Below are 19,157 nucleotides of genomic sequence, written 5' to 3' on the forward strand. Positions count from 1 at the left end.
GATAGTCACCAGAGATCCTGGTACATTGTTGAGAAAATCATACTATCTCACCTTCTGAACCTGTGGGGGTTTGATGGGAAACGCAATTGTGCATTTTACATTTAACTTTAATTCACTTTCGAGAAGTGGGTGTCTCCGTCACATGCAGCATCGATTGTCCATCCCGAGGGCTCCAAGAAGGTTGGGGTGAGAGGCAGCATTTTTTTTTAAATGAAGCCCTGATGTGGTTTAATAAAACCGAGTGGTGAGCTCAGGCAATTAAGATTCAACGTGTCATGTGAGTGTACCTTTAAGAAATGGGTGTTTATAAATGGGTGTGCATATAAATATCTGTAGTGAGAGTACCTTTAAGAAATGGGTGTTTACTACTGCAGTGATGTCAGAGTGTGGGTGGAGCTGGGCTATCAGCTTTTTACTTTCGTTTTAGGCTGTGTGCTGCAGGGTGTGTTTCAGTTTCATTTTCAGTGTTGGAGCTGAAGCCAGACCAAGCAGGTGTACTGCTGTTCTCTCAAAAGACTATCTCTTGATCATTTGGTGAATTCAGAATTATAAATGTTTTCAGTAGTGACTTTAACCTGATGTGCTTCTGTTAAAGTTCTTTTTCTTTAAGTCGTATGGATGTTAAAAAGGAAAGCTTAAAGGATTACTTAGAGTTGTATTCTTTGGGGGGTGTATTTGAATTAATGGTTGCTAAGATGTTCACTGTTTGTTTTAGAAAGGTTAACTTGAGTTCACAGAATAAACGTTGTTTTGCTTCAAAAAATACTTTCCATTTCTGCTGTACCACGCCTGTAGAGTGGGCCGTGTGCTCCCCATACCACAATCTATTAAAAGTTGTGGGTCAGGTGAACTCCATGATACACTTTGGGGTTCTCTAATCCCTGGCCCATAACAAATAACCACATTAGACTGGGACTGGAGTCACATATAGGCTCGACCAGCTAGGAATGGCAGGTTTACTTGTCTACAGGGCATTAGTTGGGTTTTTAAATCGACAACCCAACAGCTTATTGGTCACCCATGCTGATGCCAGCTCGTTTATTCCCAGATCTTTGAAACTGATTTCACACTCTCTGGGTGACTAGTCCAGTAACATAACCACAACATCGTCGTCATACCCCAAAGTTACTGGACTCAACCCGGGAATGTTTGAGTGGATCGGACAGAGCTTTATTCTGCATCTCCCAGCTCTAGCACACTTACTGCAGCCTCTTCTGTTCTTCCCAGAACCCTGCATTAAAAGAAACATAGACGATACTGTAATGTCACTTTGCATTTCAATTCACAAAATATCTTATCCAAATTTATCGTTCTTTCTCTACCTATTTCTAAAGCGATCACTTGTTGGATTTGTCACGGATGCTCGCTAGAAGAATCTAATTCTACCCCCATCAAGTGATTACTGGATATTGATCAGGAGTAGCGATAGCAGCATGGTAGCACAGTGGATAGCACTGTTGCTTCACAGCTCCTGGGTCACAGATTCGATTCCTGACTTGGGTCAACTGTCTGTGCGGAGTCTGCACATTCTCCCAGTGTCTGTGTGGGTTTCCTCCAGGTGCTCTGGTTTCCTCCCACAAGTCCCGAAAGACGTGTTGTTAGGTAATTTAGGCATTCTAAATTCTCCCTCCGTGTACCCGAACAAGCGCCGGAATGTGGCGCCTAGGGGCTCTTCACGGTAACTTCATTGCAGTGTTAATGTAAGCCTAACTGTGACAATAAAGATTATTATTTATTTATTTAATTCCACATTTCCTTGCACATCCCGGAGTCCCACTCGAGCATTCTTAGTGTTGCCTTACATCAGATCAGCGGAGGAGAGCCTGGGAGTCCAACCTCATCCATCTCGCTACATTCTCTGTCCCCCTCCCCCACCCAGACAGCCTTCATGAGGATTTGTCCAATCTCTCGCCCTGTTGCCTGTTCAGCTGCTGTTCTCAATACTGATCATTCTCTCCTGTTCTCGGAGATCCCCGTTCCTTCCTGTGCACCACTTTGCGTTAGCCTGCCATTTATTTAGGTTATTCTTCGATGCTCTATTCTCAGTTTTTACATTCATAACCGAAAACTACTGAATATAAAAATAGCTGCCTTACTTGAGCATCTCCAACAGCAGTTTCTGTTCCTCTGTCTCTTTCAGATAGTAGACAAAATGTTGCAGGGCGACCGGTCTGTACTCCAACTCCCGAAATAGTATTTCTACAATAAATACACAAATATGTTCCCAGATAAGCACGACAAATTACCAACACAAGAAACCTACATTCCTACATCAAACACTCTGGTGGGAATCACATAATCGTTTAAAAAGATATTCTTACCATCAGGGGCTGAGAAGAATCTCCATTGTGTTAACTGTAAAAATCATAGATGTTGCGGCACAGGGGGCCATTTGACCCATCACCGCTGTGTCGACACTCCGAAGAGCAACCTACTTAATTCATTTGCCTTCCCTTCCCCCAAATCCGTCTACATTTTCCTCTTTTCAAACACGTATCCACTTCTGTAGTGATGCACTTTTGGAGACTTCATTAGTGGACTTATTTACAAGGACCTACAAGAACTAGCAGCATGTCTGCTGCTAGTTCTCGAATTCCTCCAGCCTAAGATAACTCCTCTCCCTGGGGCGATTCCCCACTCCCAAGATTGATCTCCCAAGCCAGGTGACCCTTACTCTGCTGTGTTGCCCTTAAAAGGAACAATCATCAGAACTTTTCTTTTAAAAGTGACTGTGGATTCTGCTTCCACCACTGGTTCTGGTAGGCACGAAGGAGGACGTAGTATGCCTTTTAACTCTACCTGTTTCAGCTGGCTGAAAGAGGCTACATAGGCAGCACAGAAGGCAACCCGACCAATCGTGCCTGTACAAGCTTCTTCTGACAGCAACACAAAATCTAAACTCTCTGTCCTGCGTTTACCCTATTGTTCCCTCAAATATTCATCCAACTTTCCCTTAAAAGATTCAATCACGCTCTGTAGCAAAGCATTTCATGCTCTAATAACTCCCCCCATTAAAGAATCTCCCCTGGTTTTTCTCCCCAATCTCTGTGACAATTATAATTTAATGACTCTTTAGCATTGCTTTTCCAACCAGCGAAAATAACCTTTCCTTGTTTAAACCATCAAAAGGTCTTCAGAATTTTAATAACCTCCATTGATTCTACTCAGCCTTCCCTGTTCCAAAGGAAATAGATCTCAGTATCTCGGGTCTCTCCTTATAGGGTGGCACAGTACAAAAATTACAGAATTGTTACAGCACGGGAGGCCATTCAGCCCATCTCATCCATGCTGGCTCTCCGAAGGAGCTAATTATTTAGTGCCACTCCCCCCCCCCCCCCCCCCCGTCTTCTCCCCGTGACCCTGCACATTCTTCCTTCCCAGATAGCAATCCCATATTTTTCATCAGTATTCACACAGGAAAAAGACAATGTTGTCGAGGAGAATACTGAGGTACAGGCTACTAGACTAGAAGGGCATAAGGAGGAAATGTTAGCAATTCTGGAAAGTGTGAAAATAGATAAGTCCCCTGGGCCGGGTGGGATTTATCCTAGGATTCTCTGAGAAGCCAGGGAGGAGATTGCTGAGCCTTTGGCTTTGATCTTTATGTCGTCATTGTCTACAGGAATAGTGCCAGAAGACTGGAGGATAGTAAATGTTGTCCCCTTGTTCAAGAAGGGGAGTAGAGACAACCCCGATAACTATAGACCAGTGAGCCTTACTTCTGTTGTGGGCAAAGTCTCGGAAAGGTTTATAAGAGATAGGATTTATAATCATCTAGAAAGGAATAATTTGATTAGGGATAGTCACGGTTTTGTGAAGGGTAGGTCGTGCCTCACAAATCTTATTGAGTTCTTTGAGAAGGTGACCAAACAGGTGGACGAGGGTAAAGCAGTTGATGTGGTGTATATAGATTTCAGTAACGCATTTGATAAGGTTCCCCACGGTAGGCTATTGCAGAAAATACGGAGGCATAGGATTCAGGGTGATTTAGCAATTTGGATCAGAAATTGGCTAGCTTTAAGAAGACAGAGGGTGGTGGGTTTTTTTTGTATAAATTTAGAGTACCCAATTAATTTTCCAATTAAGGGGCAATTTAGTGTGGCCAATCTACCTATCCTGCACATCTTTTGGGTTGTGGGGGTGAAACCCACGCAGACATGGATAGAATGTGCAAACTCCACACGGACAATGACCCAGTGCCGGGATTCGAACCTGGGTCCTCAGCGCCGTAGGCAGCAATGCTAACCACTGTGCCACCGTGCTTCCCCCAGAGGGTGGTGGTTGATGGGAAATGTTCAGCCTGGAGTTCAGTTACTAGTGGTGTACCAGAAGGATCTGTTTTGGGGCCACTGCTGTTTGTCATTTTTATAAATGACCTGGAGAAGGGCATAGAAGGATGGGTGAGTAAATTTGTAGATGACACTAAAGTCGGTGGAGTTGTGGACAGTGCGGAAAGATGTTGCAGGTTACAGAGCGACATAGATAAGCTGCAGAGCTGGGCTGAGAGGTGGCAAATGGAGTTTAATGCAGAAAAGTGTGAGATGATTCATTTTGGAAGGAGTAACAGGAATAGAGAACGGGGCTAATGGTAAGATTCTTGGTAGTGTGGATGAGCAGAGAGATCTTGGTGTCCATGTACATAGATCCCTGAATGTTGCCACCCAGGTTGATACGGTTGTTAAGGCGTACGGTGTGTTAGCTTTTATTGGTAGAGGGATTGAGTTTCGGAGCCATGAGGTCATGTTGCAGCTGTACAAAACTCTGGTGCGGCCGCATTTGGAGTATTGCGTGCAGTTCTGGTCGCCGCATTATAGGAAGGATGTGGAAGCATTGGAAAGGGTGCAGAGGAGATTTACCAGGATGTTGCCTGGTATGGAGGGACGATCTTATGAGGAAAGGCGTGAGGGACCTGAGGCTGTTTTCGTTAGAGAGAAGAAGGTTAAGAAGTGACTTAATTGAGGCATACAAGATGATCAGAGGATTAGATAGGGTGGACAGTGAGAGCCTTTTCCCTCGGATGGTGATGGCTAGCACGAGGGGGCATGGCTTTAAATTGAGGGGAGATAGATATAGGACAGATATCAGTGGTAGGTTCTTTACTCAGAGTAGTAAGGGTGTGGAATGCCCTGCCTGCAACAGTAGTGGACTCACCAACATTAAGGGAATTTGAATGGTCATTGGATAAACATATGGATGATAAGGGAAATAGTGTAGATGGGCTTTAGAGTGGTTTCACAGGTCGGCGCAACAGAGGACCGAAGGGCCTGTACTGCGCTGTAATGTTCTATGTTCTAATTCCCTCTTGAATGCCTCGATTGAACCTGCTCCCCTCCCCCACCGGTAGTGCATCCCAGATCCTAACCATTTGTTGCTAACCACCATGACGCTAACTCAGTGCCCTTTGATTCTCAATCCTTTCAGCAACGGGAACAGTTTATCTCTATTTATTCTGTGCACACCCCTCATGATTTTGAACATCTCAGGAATCTATACAGAGCCCATCGTGCCTGTGCGAATTAGCTCCCTCGGTGCTAGCTAGATTTATTCTTGTACTTTATGAGGTACAGTTTCCAAATTGGGTACAAATTGCGCTCACAATTACACTAGTTTTGCAGATTTATTTTATGTTCAAGTTTCCATTCAACTTATTTGCATACATATAAAATGGTTCATGAATCAGCACTTATCTGGCAGTGTTTTACAAAGCAATTCTTTCCCTTGTGTCAAAAATAGTCCTGGGTGTAGTTAAGAGTGATAACCTGGTGCAGTTTTATTAATATAGCCAAAAATGGGGTTATCACTAAAAATAAGCATTTCAGTCCTCCACCTGTAACAAGATTTAAAGAACTGAAAATTACTTACAATGATATAGAATCAGGTGTATTGCAGTCAGTTCCTCATTAAATTCAGTTTTAAAAAATTTAAGCTGCCTATTAGTGTTCTTGTGCGCAAAAATAAAGCTTCATTTCAAGAGCCTCCTCAAAAGCCTGCAGTCCGTAGCAATTCTTGGAAACTCATCACAGTGATGAATACATTCTGGGGAGGCCACATTGTGTGGGAGAGAACAAACAAAGAAGAAAGAAAAGTACAGCACAGGAACAGGCCCTTTGGCCCTCCAAGCCCGTGCCAACCATGCTGCCCGGCTAAACTAAAATCTTCTACACTTCCTGGGTCCGTAGCCCTCTATTCCCATCCTAATTATTGTATTTGTCAAGATGCCCCTTAAATGTCACTATCGTCCCTGCTTCCACCACCTCCTCCGGCAGCGAGTTCCAGGCACCCACTACCCTCGGTGTAAAAAAACTTGCCTCGTACATCTCCTCTAAACCTTGCCCCTCGCACCTTAAACCTATGCCGCCTAGTAATTGACCCCTCTACCCTGGGGAAAAGCCTCTGATTATCCAGTTGGTTGGTTTCCAGTCTACATTTTGATAAACCAGTGTTGACGATGCGGAATTTCATGTGCAAATCATGTGTTTGTCACCTAAGCACCTTGAGACGTTCATGTTAAAGCTGCTTTATAAATATTATATAAAACAAATTAAGAGCCCTCAATAATTTTTTTGCCAATTAAGGGGCAATTTAGCGTGGCCAATCCACCTACCCTGCACATCATTTTGGGTTGTGGGGGGTGAGACACATGCAAACACGGGGAGAATGTGCAAACTTCACACGGATAGTGACCCAGAGCCGGGATCGAACCTGGTGCTCGGCGCCATGAGGCAGCAGTGCTAACCACTGCGCCGCTATAAGCAGTTGTTTTTGATCATTTGTGTTGGCTTAGCCAATTGTGGATAAATAACCTGGTGGAAACTCTGGGCCAACGCTTCTATTTCCCTTTACAGAGTGAACAGACAGCACCACCGCTGGGTAAAGCAACAACAGCCTCTTACAATAGCTTATATTAGTTTTAATTTGATCATGGAACAGCGCCATCAAGGGGAGAAAGCAGGAATAGAAGCAGGTCTTACCACGACTGCACTGTTTACAATAATAATAATAACCTTTATTGCCACAAGTCGGCTTACATTAGCACTGCAATGAAGTGACATTCGGGGCTTGTAGGAGGAAACTGGACCACCCGGAGGAAACCCACACAGACACGGGAGAATGTGCAGACTCCACACAAACGGTGACCCAAGCCGGGAATCGAACCTTGGGACCCCGGCGCTGTGAAGCAACGGTGTTAACCACTGTGCTACTGTGCCGCCCATTGCGCTTCACTGGACTGCAATAATTGGAGCATCGCAGCATTACAAACTCAATGGTAAACGCATACCGTTTCAATGTGAAACACTGATGGAGGTACTGGCTTGGGGAAGGTTGGTGATCACAGCAGCTGAAGTTACGGTTAAAGATCACAGATGGGGGCAGCACGGTGGCACAGTGGTTAGCATTGCTGCCTACGGCGCTGAGGACCCGGGTTCGAATCCCGGCTCTGGGCCACTGTCCATGAGGAGTTTGCACATCCTCCCCGTGTCTGCGTGGGTTTCACCCCCACAACCCAAAAGATGTGCAGGATAGGTAGATTGGCCACGCTAAATTGCCCCTCAATTGGAAAAAATAATTGGGTATTCTAAATTTTAAAAAAAAAGATCACAGATGGGCGGGCAGCACGGTGGTGCAGTGGTTGGCACTGGTGCTTCACGGTGCTGAGGACCCGGGTTTGGTCCCGGCTCCACGTCACTGTCCGTGTGGAGTTTGCACATTCTCCCTGTGTTTGCGTGGGTTTCGCCCCTACAACCCAAAAGATGTGCAGGGTAGGTGGATTGGCCACGCTAAATTGCCAAAAAAAAAAGAGAATTGGGTACTGTAAATGTATGGAATAAATAAATAGAGATCAGAGGTAAACAAAGAGAATATTGGCTGCATGAAGTATTCCTGCAACTTAGAATCCCCACAGTGCAGAAGGAGGCTATTCAGCCCATCGAGTCTGCACTGACTCTTCAGAAGAACACTCCACCAGGCCCAGAACACCGCCCCATCCCAGCAATCCCATAACTAACCTGCATAACTTTGGACACTAAGGGGCAATTTCTGCATGGCCAATCCACCTAACTTGCACATTTTTCGGCTGTAGGAGGAAACCAGAGGACCCCGGAAGAAAGCCATGCAGACACAGGGAGAACGTGCAAACTCCACACAGTCACCCATTGTCGGGTCCCTGGCGAGGCAGCAGGGTTAACCACTCGTGCTAAGCAATATTCCCACCAGTTGGCACACAGTGGCACGGTTGGGGGAAATCCTGTGAAATTAGCAAGCTCTAACAAACACAGTTTGGCACAGTAGCAATAATTAATGGGACCCTGGGTAGGTGTCTTGCACTGAGACACAGTTTCTGCATCTCAGGGTCCCAGGCTTAAATCCTAAACTAATAGATGAACATCTTTCTCCCCTTGCTCCTGCTTTAATCGCACTTCTGCCAAAGGTCTATAGATGAAAATTATCTTGGGTAATCCAACCCAGTTCCCTGCAGCTCTGTGCGAATTCAGTGGCATCACTAGAAAAACAGCGAGGGCCAATTGTCATAGCGAGTGCAGTATAGGTGGTGTGGGGTAGAATGAGAGTGGGACTAGAACGATATGGGGGGATAGGGCTAGAGCTGTGAGAATGTGAGAAGAGAGGGGGGGCGGTTTGTGAGCGCCGAAGGGCGGAGTCGTGAGCGTAGGGAGAAATGGTATTTCCCACAATCAGCTTGCCGGTGTTGATTGAGGCAGGACTGGGGTCTCAGATCTATTTTCCTTAGGCCGCGCCTTCCAAATCTAGGGCAAGAAAAATAAAATATATGTGTGCGTGTTTCATGGGGACTCAGAGCCAATCCCAGGGTTGTCCTGTCAGAATATTCACTTCACACTGAACACTGGAAGGAGGAGGAACTCTCAACCCCAATCATTCGTGGGGTCATAACCCACTGTTTGACAATCCCTGGATAGGCAGTCAGTTCAGCAATAGTATACTGTTATTTTTTTTTCCGGGGAGATGTACCGAGATGTAGCGCAGCGGCAGCCTAATGAATACAAACAGGCTAATTGGATTAACTGCCCACAATTCAGCAAAATGACAAAAAGGAAAAATATTGCAGATGCTGGAAAATCAGAAAGATAATCAGAAAACTCTGTAAATACTCAGCAATCTGATGGCATCAGTGGAGAGAGGAAAGCTGGTCCTGACTGACCTGCTGAGAGCATATATTTCAATGAATTGGCAACGTCACAGGCTGCATGATGCACAATGTGAGAAGTGGAACAAATTTACCTTTACTGCAAAGGAAAGGGAGTTATTTTGAAAACCCCTATTGCTTGTCCAAGAACATGGGTTAAGCCGAAAATCAGTTATGATCGCATAGAAAGATGAAACAGGCTTGGGGGTGGGGGGGGGACTAAATGTTGTACTCCCGTTCCTATCCTCTACAATAAGAGGGTGAATTTCAAACGGCCCTTCAACTGTGAAGGGTACACAGCTCATCCATCATTTGCTTGACGGAGGTCACCAGGCAGTTAGAGGATCAGGCATCCTAATCAGGTTCGCCCTATTGCCCTCCTTCAGAAACACGCAAAGGTTGAAGTCAACTGTGCCTCTCCTCTCCCTGCCCTCCCAATCTTGATGTTGCATTACTCAGTACTGGGTCAGGACTGAATGTGGAACGTTACTGGGTGCGTAAAAGCCCAGTTATCTGGATACCAGGAAAGAAAGCCACCCAAGACAAAGTAGGTGGGGCTTTATATTGTCCTCAATTTACTTCATCTCCACAAATATTGATATCATACAAGATGAAATTACCTTTGCTTAATGATTTTTTCAGGAATATCAAAACCTAGAAGGAAATAAAAGATTAGAAACATTTTTGTAAATATACAGAGTCTAATACAATAAGAATTAAACCATCCTCCATGACGACTGGCAGAACGAACTGGGTCCTCAGCGACAGAGAAACAGAGTTAACATTTCGCGTCCGTACAACTCTTCTACAGAGCTGAGGGAGAGTCTCTGAAGAGTCATGATAATAATAAATCTTTATTATTGTCGCAAGTAGGCTTACATTAACATTGCACTGAATTTACTGTAAAAAGCCCCGAGTCACCACACTTCGGCACCTGGTTGGGTACACAGAGGGAGAATTCAGAATGTCCAAATTACAGGGCAGCACGGTGGCCTAGTGGTTAGCACAACCGCCTCACGGCGCTGAGGTCCCAGGTTCGATCCCGGCTCTGGGTCACTGTCCGTGTGGAGTTTGCACATTCTCCCCGTGTCTGCATGGGTTTCGCCCCCACACCCCAAAAATGTGCAGAGTAGGTGGATTGGCCACGCTAAATTGCCCCTTAATTGGAAAAAATAATTGGGTAATCTAAATTTAAAAAAAAAAGAATGGCCAAATTACCTAACAGCACCTCTTTCGGAACTCGTGGGAGGAAACCGGAGCGCCCGGAGGAAACCCACGCATACACAGGAAGAATGTGCAGACTCCGCACAGACAGTGACCCAAGTCGGAAATTGAATCCAGAAGTAACAGTGGTAACCATTGTGCTACCATGCTGCCCATTCCTATGGACTCAAAACATTCCTATGGACTCAAAACATTAACACTGTTTCTCTCTCCACAGATGCTGCCAGACCTGCTGAGTTTTTCCAGTATTTCCTGTTTTTATTTATTATTAAAGATGAATCTCCCAGTAGCTCCTCAAACAATCGGGAAAACAAATCCAGAAACATTGCCTGGTCCTGTTTCATTGCATGAACTGAAATGATTTGCATAAAGATGTGCAGGTTAAGTGGATTGCCAATGCTAAATTGCCTAATCTAAGAAAGAACTATTTTGTCCAATTCCACCTTCCAGCTCTTGATCTGTAGGTACCAGCACCTCGAGTACAAATCTGGTGTTCTTAATTAATAAGGGGATCAGAGTTTATGGGGAGAAGGCCCAAAAATTAGCTGGTGTTACGGGGTTAAGGGATAGAGTGAGGAAATGGACCTTGAAGAGTGCTCTTTCGAAGGGTCGGTCCAGACTTGATGGGCCAAATGGCCTCCTTCTGCTCTGTCAGGATTCTATGATAATTTCATGCTTTGATAGCTGATTGACGACGTTCACACCTAGTTCTAGTCAAACAACGGCCCAGTAGCCTGTGTGAGATAATGGTTGGCTGAGGCTAGGCGCAATGCAGTTAATTGGCTGTGTGCGAAGATTCTTGGCTGATACAAAAGCACGTGTGCACAACAGTCATAAAGGAAAGCAAAATAAATGTAAGAATGCAAGCTGAAGAGAACACAGTGGAGTTGATCAAGCTACACCACCCAAAGACCCAGGCCAGTTAATACCAATCTTGATTCTGTTAACTATTGCTTCAAATGTTTTGCTTATGATTCATTCTGTCCACTAATGTTAGAATATGGCCTTGTTCTACACAATTGGCGTTTCCACGCCCAATCACTGAGACTGTGGGCCGAGTGTTTCTGAGCCTCCTCTCAGCCATGCCCCATCTCACCCCATCAACATATCTCCAATCTGGTTCAGTTCAAAATAGGCCTTAAAATGGAAATACACAACACCATTCATGACATAGTCAACTGAAATCCCACTGTTTACACTCATCTAGACCTTTTGATTATAGATAGAGCTTAAGATATTGGAGCGGAATTAAGCTATTCGGCCCATCGAGTCTGCTCTGCCATCCAAACATGGCTGATATGTTTCTCATTCCCATTCTCCTGCCTTCTCCCCATAACCCCTGATCCCCTTATTAATTATGAACACCAGATTTGTACTTGAGGTGCTGGCACCTACAGGTTGGAAGGTGGAATTGGACAGAATAGTTCTTTCTTGGATCACAAGACCATAAGAACGAAGAGCAGGACTCTGCAATTTAAGCTCTCGAGCCTGCTCCACTGCTCAATACAATAATGGCTGATCTCATCTTGGCCTCAACTCCACCATCCTGCCCGTTCTCCATAATCCTTCAACCCATTTCTAATTAAAAATCTGTCTCACTCCTCCTTAAATTCACTCACTGTCCCAGCATCCATCGCACTCTGGGGTAGCGAATTCTACAGATTCACAACCCTTTGGGAGAAGTGGTTTCTCCTCAACTCTGTTTTAAATTTGCTATCCCTTAATCCTGAGACTATGACCGCTCATTTTCTAATGTCCCACAAGAAGAAGCATCCGCTCCACGTCTACTTTATCCATACCTTTTATCATCATGTATGCCTCATTTTGATCTCCCCTCATTCTTCTAAACTCTAGAGTATAGGCCTAAACTGCTCAATCTCTCTCCATACGACAAACCCCTCATCTCTGGAATAAACCCAGTGGCCCTCCTCTGAACTGCCTCCAATGCCACTACATCTTTCCTCAAATAAGGGGAACAAAACTGTGCACAATACTCCAGGTGCGGTCTCACCAATGCCTTGTATAGTTGCAACAACATTTCCCTTACCTTTATGCTCTATTCCTTTAGCTATGAATGCCAACATTCCATTCACTTTCTTTATTACCCGCTGTACCTGCATGGTAGTTTTCTGCGACTCATGCACAAGGACACCCAGATCACTTTGTACTGAAGCACCCTGAAGTCCCTCCCCATTTAGATGAGAAGTTGCCTTTCCACTTTTCCAACCAAAATGGATGACCTCATATTAGCCCACATTAAACTCCATCTGCCATATTTTGGCCCACTCACCTAGCCCATCCATATCCACTTGTAAGATTCTTATTTCCTCACTGAAGCTTACCGTCCCACCTATTTTAATGTCATCTGCAAATTTGGCTACAGGACCTAACCCTGTATCCAGGTCATTAATATAGGTTTTGTAAATAGTTGGGGCTCCAAGGATCACACCCTGTGGCACGTCACTAGTTACATCTTGCCATCCATTTATCCTGACTCTCTGTCTTCTGTCCGTCAGTCAGTCTTCTATCCAAGCTAATAAATTACCCCTAACCACATGTGATCTAACCTCGAGTATTAACTTTCTGTGCGGCACCTTGTCTTTTGTTTTCAAATTAAGGGGCAATTTAACATGGCCAATCCATCTAACCCTACATGTCATTGGATTGTGGAGGTGAGACCCAAGCAGACAGTGGGAGAATATGTAAACTCCACACGGACAGTGACATGGGGCCGGGATCGAACTCGGGTCCTCGGCGTCGTGAGGCAGCAGTGCTAATCGGCACCTTATCAAACACCTTCCGGAAGTCCAGATTAAATACATCTACAGGATCCCTATTATCCACTTGTTACATCTTCGAAGAGCTCTAGAAAATTCGTCTTTTATGAAGGGGTAATCATGCTGACTCTGATGGATTGTGTTTTCACTTTCCAAATGTTCTGATATTACTTCCTTAATAATGAATTCTAGCAATTTCCCAATAACAGATGTTAAACCAACTGGTCTGTAATTTCCTACATTCTGCCTCCCTCCCTTTTTGAATAGGGCGTTACATTAGCATTTTTCCAATCCACTGCCGGAGGATTGTCCTCCCTGGCTCTCTGCCCTCTCAGGGTAGAGGATTCACCAGTGGCCCCCACCCATGAGGATCACCAGCTGTCTCCTCACGTACATCCTCATTCTCTTGGGTGAAGACAGATTTGAAGTACTCGGTCAACACCCTACCAATGTCCTCTGGCTCCATCACAGATTGCCTCCTTGGTCCCTAATCTTTCCCTAGTTATCCACCACCCATTGATATACTTATAGATTATCTTGAGATTTTCCTACTTTTACCAGCCAGAGTCGACAGTGAGTGAACTGATACCAAGTTTTAGTGGAGTTTCCAATGAGCACTCACAGCAGTGATGACATTCCCATCATGCGTGCGAACTGCTTCATCCACAAGATGCAATTTGTCATTCAAGGAGCGAAACCTCTCTAAAGAGTACATCTGAAAACCAAATTGGTACAAGAATGGGCAAAAATAAATGTTGGTTATATAAAAATCAAAACAGCGTGCTTGCGTGCGTACACATAAACATACATGAGACAGTGACTATATTCAAGTTTCAATCTTCCACGTCAAATTTTTAAATTCTAATTTTGATGTTTTAAACCAGAGCTAGAGAGAGTTATTGGCCAGTGGCCACAGTCGGCCTCTGCGACTGGTCCACGGCCACAGTCGGCCAGTGGCCTTAAGTTGCAGCAGAGAATAAACTATCTGTCTGACAATCCCAGGAAAGAAAGCATGTGTGAATGTCGAGGAGGTTAAGGGTCAGACTCAGCCGCCTCAAGGATAATGGTCCAGCAGACACTCTGCATCCAGATTCTCACCTTAATCATGATGCTGGGTGAAGGGAGTGGCAAGTGCCCTGTGCCAGTGGAACTTGAACAAATTCTAGAAAGGAGAAGAGTGTAAAAGAATATTTGTTAATAGTTCACCATACCTTTCCTTTCTGCATCTGCCGAACTGTCTCCGATGGACTCCAGTCAATTGAAATGTCCTGTGAAAAGGAATTGAGAAACACAATATGAATCCTAGTCAGAATCGTAACAGAACAAGATTCAAAATGATATATAATTAGTTCAGACCTAGTGCTTTCAGGTTTTATTTATTATTTTAAATAATCTTTATTGTCACAAGTAGGCTTACATTAACACTGCAATGAAGTTACTGTGAAAAGCCCCTAGTCACCACACTCCGGCGCCTGTTCAGGTATACAGAGGGAGAATTCAGAACGTCTAAATTACCTAACAGCATGTCTTTCGGGATTTGAGAGAGGAAACCAGAGCATCCGGGGGAAACCCACACAGACACGGGGAGAATGCACAGAGAGAGCCCATGGCGGGAATCGAACCTGGGACCCTGGCGCTGTGAAGCAACAATGATAACCACTGTGCTACCGTGCCGTTTATTCATTAATGGGAAGTGAGCATTGCTGGCAAGGCTAATGTTTATTGTCTATACCTAATTGCCCTCGAAGATGGTGGCGAGCCACTTTCTTGAACCATTGTCATTTACAAGTGTCACTGATACTAGCACCTTATTGCATATTTTGCCAATTAACTGAACTTAAATATTCCAGCTATCATGGAGGGATATGATCTCCGGATCGTTAATTCAGGCATCTGGTTACTAATCCTGCAGTAGAATCATTACAGAAGCCTGCAGTATTATCATTACAGCATTCATTTCATTTAAGTGGAATCAGATTCAATGAATGAAACTATAAACAGTCGTCTCAATTTTTGTGGACAATATCTGAGCAATGTTTTCTAATTAGCAGCATGCTCCGTTACAGAGAAGAAAATGCAATATTCCCCTTTTGGATTTACACAGCACATTTAACATGCAGCAAAGTTCCAAGATGGCTCGCAGAGGAGGCACTATCATTAAAAGTGACTGGCTGGGAGTTTTGGGGGGTGGGGGGTTGGATATGCTCTTCGCCCTGCGGTTTCAAATTAGAATCCAGGGCGATGCAACAAAAGTCCTCTCTCCCCATAGGAACAGCTGGGCAATGGGCTCAATTACCATGGTTCAGTCTCAATCTGGTATCGCTGCCCAGCGAAGCCCATAGGAGGAGATAGATGCAGGAAATCTATTGCTGTAACAGTCCTGCTCTGGAGTTTTGGGCAGAAGCTGCCTAGGTTACGGTTGATCCGGGAGGGATTGCTACAGCGGCAACAACGCTGACCAAAACTTGGGTCGAAGAAATTAGTTTGAAAATTTCTAGCCTTTAAACTTGTTGCAGCACAAGTGCTAAAAGGCTGTTTCCTCTGAATGGGGAACCGACACAATAAAGGAATGGCTATTTAGAACTGACAGGAGCAGAAGTTTCTTCAGAGGGTTGTGAATCTTTGGAAATCTCCAGAGAACAATGGGTGCTCAATCAATGAGCATATTTGAGACTGAAATCAATAGATTTTTGAACACTATCGGAATCAAGGAATAACAGGAATAGGCAGAAAAGTGGAATTGAGATAGAAGATCGGCCATGGCCTTACTGAATGACAGAGCATGCTCCGGGGCTGGATGGTCTACCCCTGTGCCTATTTCTTATGTTCCAAAACGACGGTGATGGAACCAGTTTACAACTTAACCAGCAACTTACACAGGTTTAAATGAATTCATTCACCCACCTTGTAATCGGCCTTCGATCTACGTAGATTGGGTGCATAGTTCGTGGTGCTTGAGCCGACGACAGCTGCACAAAAGCATTGAAGAGTGGTGAATACCGTGACAATGAGAAAGCAAAATCTTATTTCTCGCTTATCCCTTAGTTGAGCGCTACCTCTGGTGACTTGCTCCTCCTCCAAAATAAGTCTACCCAATTCTCACAAAGCTACTGCTTGATCGATATCCTCTCAACCACGTCCAACATCCACTCCCTCCACCGTACACTGGCAGCAGTGTGGACCATCTGCAAGATGCAATGCAGCAACTCACCAAGGCTTCTTTGACAGCAACCTCCAAACCCACGACCTCTACCAACTACAAGGTCACAGGAACATCACCACCTGCAAGATCCCTCCGAGCCACATGCCATCCTGAACTCGAACTATATCGCCATTCCTTCATTATTACTGGGTCTAAATCCTGGAGCTGTTTTTCTAACAGCACGGTGGTTGTACATACAACACTTAGGTTGCTGTAGTTCAAGAAAACTAGCCACCACCTTCTCAAGGACAAATTAGGATGGGCAACAAATACTGATCTTGGTGGCACTGCTTCTATCATACAAATAATCTTCTAAAAATCAAATCACTCAAAGGGAGATTCCAACACCAGGTCAAAGAGGCAGTCTTGAGAGTGGCTTAAGGGATTCTTCCAGCCACTCTGTCGCTGTGGCACTCTTTACAAAAGCCATGTGTGTTGACAACCCTGCAAACCTCTCGCTGATTCCTCCTCCTCTCCCTGAAGATGAGGGGGAGAATTTCATAATGGTCCCAGTGTACCGCAGCCAGGCATCGTGAAGCTCGTGATCATGAGCATGGTTCCTGTCACTGCTGCCCCCTGGTTGGCGATTGTTGGTGCACATCACCAACAATCTGTCCTGGTCCACCCACAGGGCACTACGACCAAGAAGCACAATAGCGCCTATACTTTCTCCGGAAAATAAGGAAATTCGGCATGTCCACACTGGCTCTCACCAATTTTTATTGATGCACCGTAGAAAGCATCCTATCTGGCTGCATCACAGCCTGGTACGGCAACTGCTCGGCCCAAAACTGTAAGAAACTACAGAGAGTTGTGAACACCGCCCAGTCCATCTCACAAACCCGCCTCCCATCCATTGACGCTGTCTACACCTCCCGCTGCCTTGGGAAAGGGGGCAGCATAATCAAAGACCCCTCCCACCCGGCTTATTCACTCTTCTAACTTCTTCCATCGGGCAGGAGATACAAAAGTCTGAAAGCACACACCAACAGGTTCAGAAACAACATCTTCCCTGCTGTTACCAGACCCTCTTTTGGACTGATCTGATCTGATCTCTTCACACATCTTCTCTACTGAGCAGTACTACACTGATGGCTGTGTCTATGTATTCACATTGTGTATTTTATGTACAGTGTGTATTTTATGTACAGTGTGCATGTTTGCCCTATGCATTTTCTTTTTATGTACAAATGATCAGTCTGAGCGGCACACAAGAACAATACTTTTCACTGTACCTCGGTACGCGTGACAATAAACAAATCCAATCCAATAAAGACTTCAATAAAACCGTCTCCTGCTCCGGCCAACAATTTAAATTATTTGGATACTTTCACTTCAAAAGAGAGGAGACAAGCTGCGTTGACAGGATCGGGATTGCTCCACCTGAACAGGTGGTGGAAGCTGATTCCATAAATAATTTCAAAAGCGGAGTTGGGCAGGTACTTTAGCGACAGCGCAATTCACTGTAACCCTAAGCAGCAAAAGGATAGTGATGCAGGAGAAATACTAAAGGTCCCACATATCCAACATGAAAAAATTATACATATCAGGCAGGGTTAGAACATAGAACATTACAGCACAGAACAGGCCCTTCGGCCCTCAATGTTGTGCCGAGCAATGATCACCCTACTCAAACCCATGTATCTACCCTATACCCGTAACCCAACCCCTCCCCTCCCTAACCTTACTTTTTAGAACACTACGGGCAATTTAGCATGGCCAATCCACCTAACCCGCACATCTTTGGACTGTGGGAGGAAACCGGAGCACCCGGAGGAAACCCACGCACACACGGGGAGGATGTGCAGACTCCGCACAGACAGTGACCCAGCCGGGTACCGAACCTGGGACCCTGGAGCTGTGAAGCATGTATGCTAACCACCATGCTACCGTGCTGCCCTGGTTGAACATGCTGGGGCTCATTTCTCCAGGGCTGGCCCGATGGGGTCCTTTAATGTTATGGAAGGGTTTGATAGAGCAGATTTGGAGATGGTGTCGCCATTTTTGGAGGAGGCCAAAACCAGGGGCATAAATAGAAGATCGTCACTAATAAATTCAGTGAGAGCAAATTCTTTGCCAAGAGAGCAGTTAGGATATGGAACTCATAACCATGTGGAATTGCTGAAGTGACTAGCAGAAATGAGAAAGCTCAATAAACTCAAGGGAGGGAGGGAGGAATAGAAGGATATGGTGATAAGGTTACATGGTGGGAAGGGGTTAAAGTGGGACATAAATAGAAAACTTACAATCAGAGAGTGACTGGAAACTTCCAGGCCGACTGATCCCAAATAAAACGCTCGATGGATCCCTTTTACCTGCGGAATAAAAATGTTCCAAAATTTCCAGGACGTCCCGAAACTGACTAACACTTGTTCCACTTCCTTTATAAAAAGCCATATTTATCCACTATCAGAATAGTTTGACTTTACCACAATAACAAAGGTCACAGTATCTTTCTGAATCTGCCATTTAACTGAACACACATTTAAATGTGATTACCACCGTTGCTTTGCAGTGCAATGCACATGTATCCTGTTAGAAATCCCTGGCCAGCGAGACTGTCAACTTGCCACACATTCACTTCCTGGCATCCAGTGACTCTGCCGTCAGCAATACAAATTGAAGGGCAGCACGGTGGCCCTGCTGCCTCACGGCGCCGAGGTCCCAACTTTGATCCCGGCTCTGGGTCACTGTCCGTGTGGAGTTTGCACATTCGCCCCGTGTTGCGTGGGTTCGGCCCCACAACCCAAAGATGTGCAGTGTAGGTGGATTGACCATGCTAAATTGTCCCTCA

The 19,157-nt window shown here is 45.1% G+C and overlaps 1 protein-coding gene across 3 annotated transcripts in view; it reads right to left on the reverse strand.

Moving 5' to 3' along the window:
- vipas39 (VPS33B interacting protein, apical-basolateral polarity regulator, spe-39 homolog) overlaps positions 1 to 19,157 on the reverse strand; it is a 45,133-nt gene that overhangs the window by 16,058 nt on the left and 9,918 nt on the right. For 2 of the 3 annotated variants that reach the window (XM_038773928.1, XM_038773939.1), the window contains exons 5-11: positions 18,610 to 18,678; positions 16,066 to 16,130; positions 14,373 to 14,429; positions 13,784 to 13,876; positions 9,781 to 9,814; positions 2,097 to 2,199; positions 1,204 to 1,231 (exon numbers count right to left, since the gene is read on the reverse strand). In XM_038773928.1, the coding sequence (XP_038629856.1) occupies positions 1,204 to 1,231; positions 2,097 to 2,199; positions 9,781 to 9,814; positions 13,784 to 13,876; positions 14,373 to 14,429; positions 16,066 to 16,130; positions 18,610 to 18,678 (449 nt within the window). The remainder of the gene's footprint in view (positions 1 to 1,203; positions 1,232 to 2,096; positions 2,200 to 9,780; positions 9,815 to 13,783; positions 13,877 to 14,372; positions 14,430 to 16,065; positions 16,131 to 18,609; positions 18,679 to 19,157) is intronic. The other variant, XM_038773950.1, reaches the window with a different exon arrangement.

The sequence above is a fragment of the Scyliorhinus canicula genome, chromosome 2, assembly GCF_902713615.1.
Source record: "Scyliorhinus canicula chromosome 2, sScyCan1.1, whole genome shotgun sequence".
NCBI classification, from domain to species: Eukaryota; Metazoa; Chordata; class Chondrichthyes; order Carcharhiniformes; family Scyliorhinidae; genus Scyliorhinus; species Scyliorhinus canicula.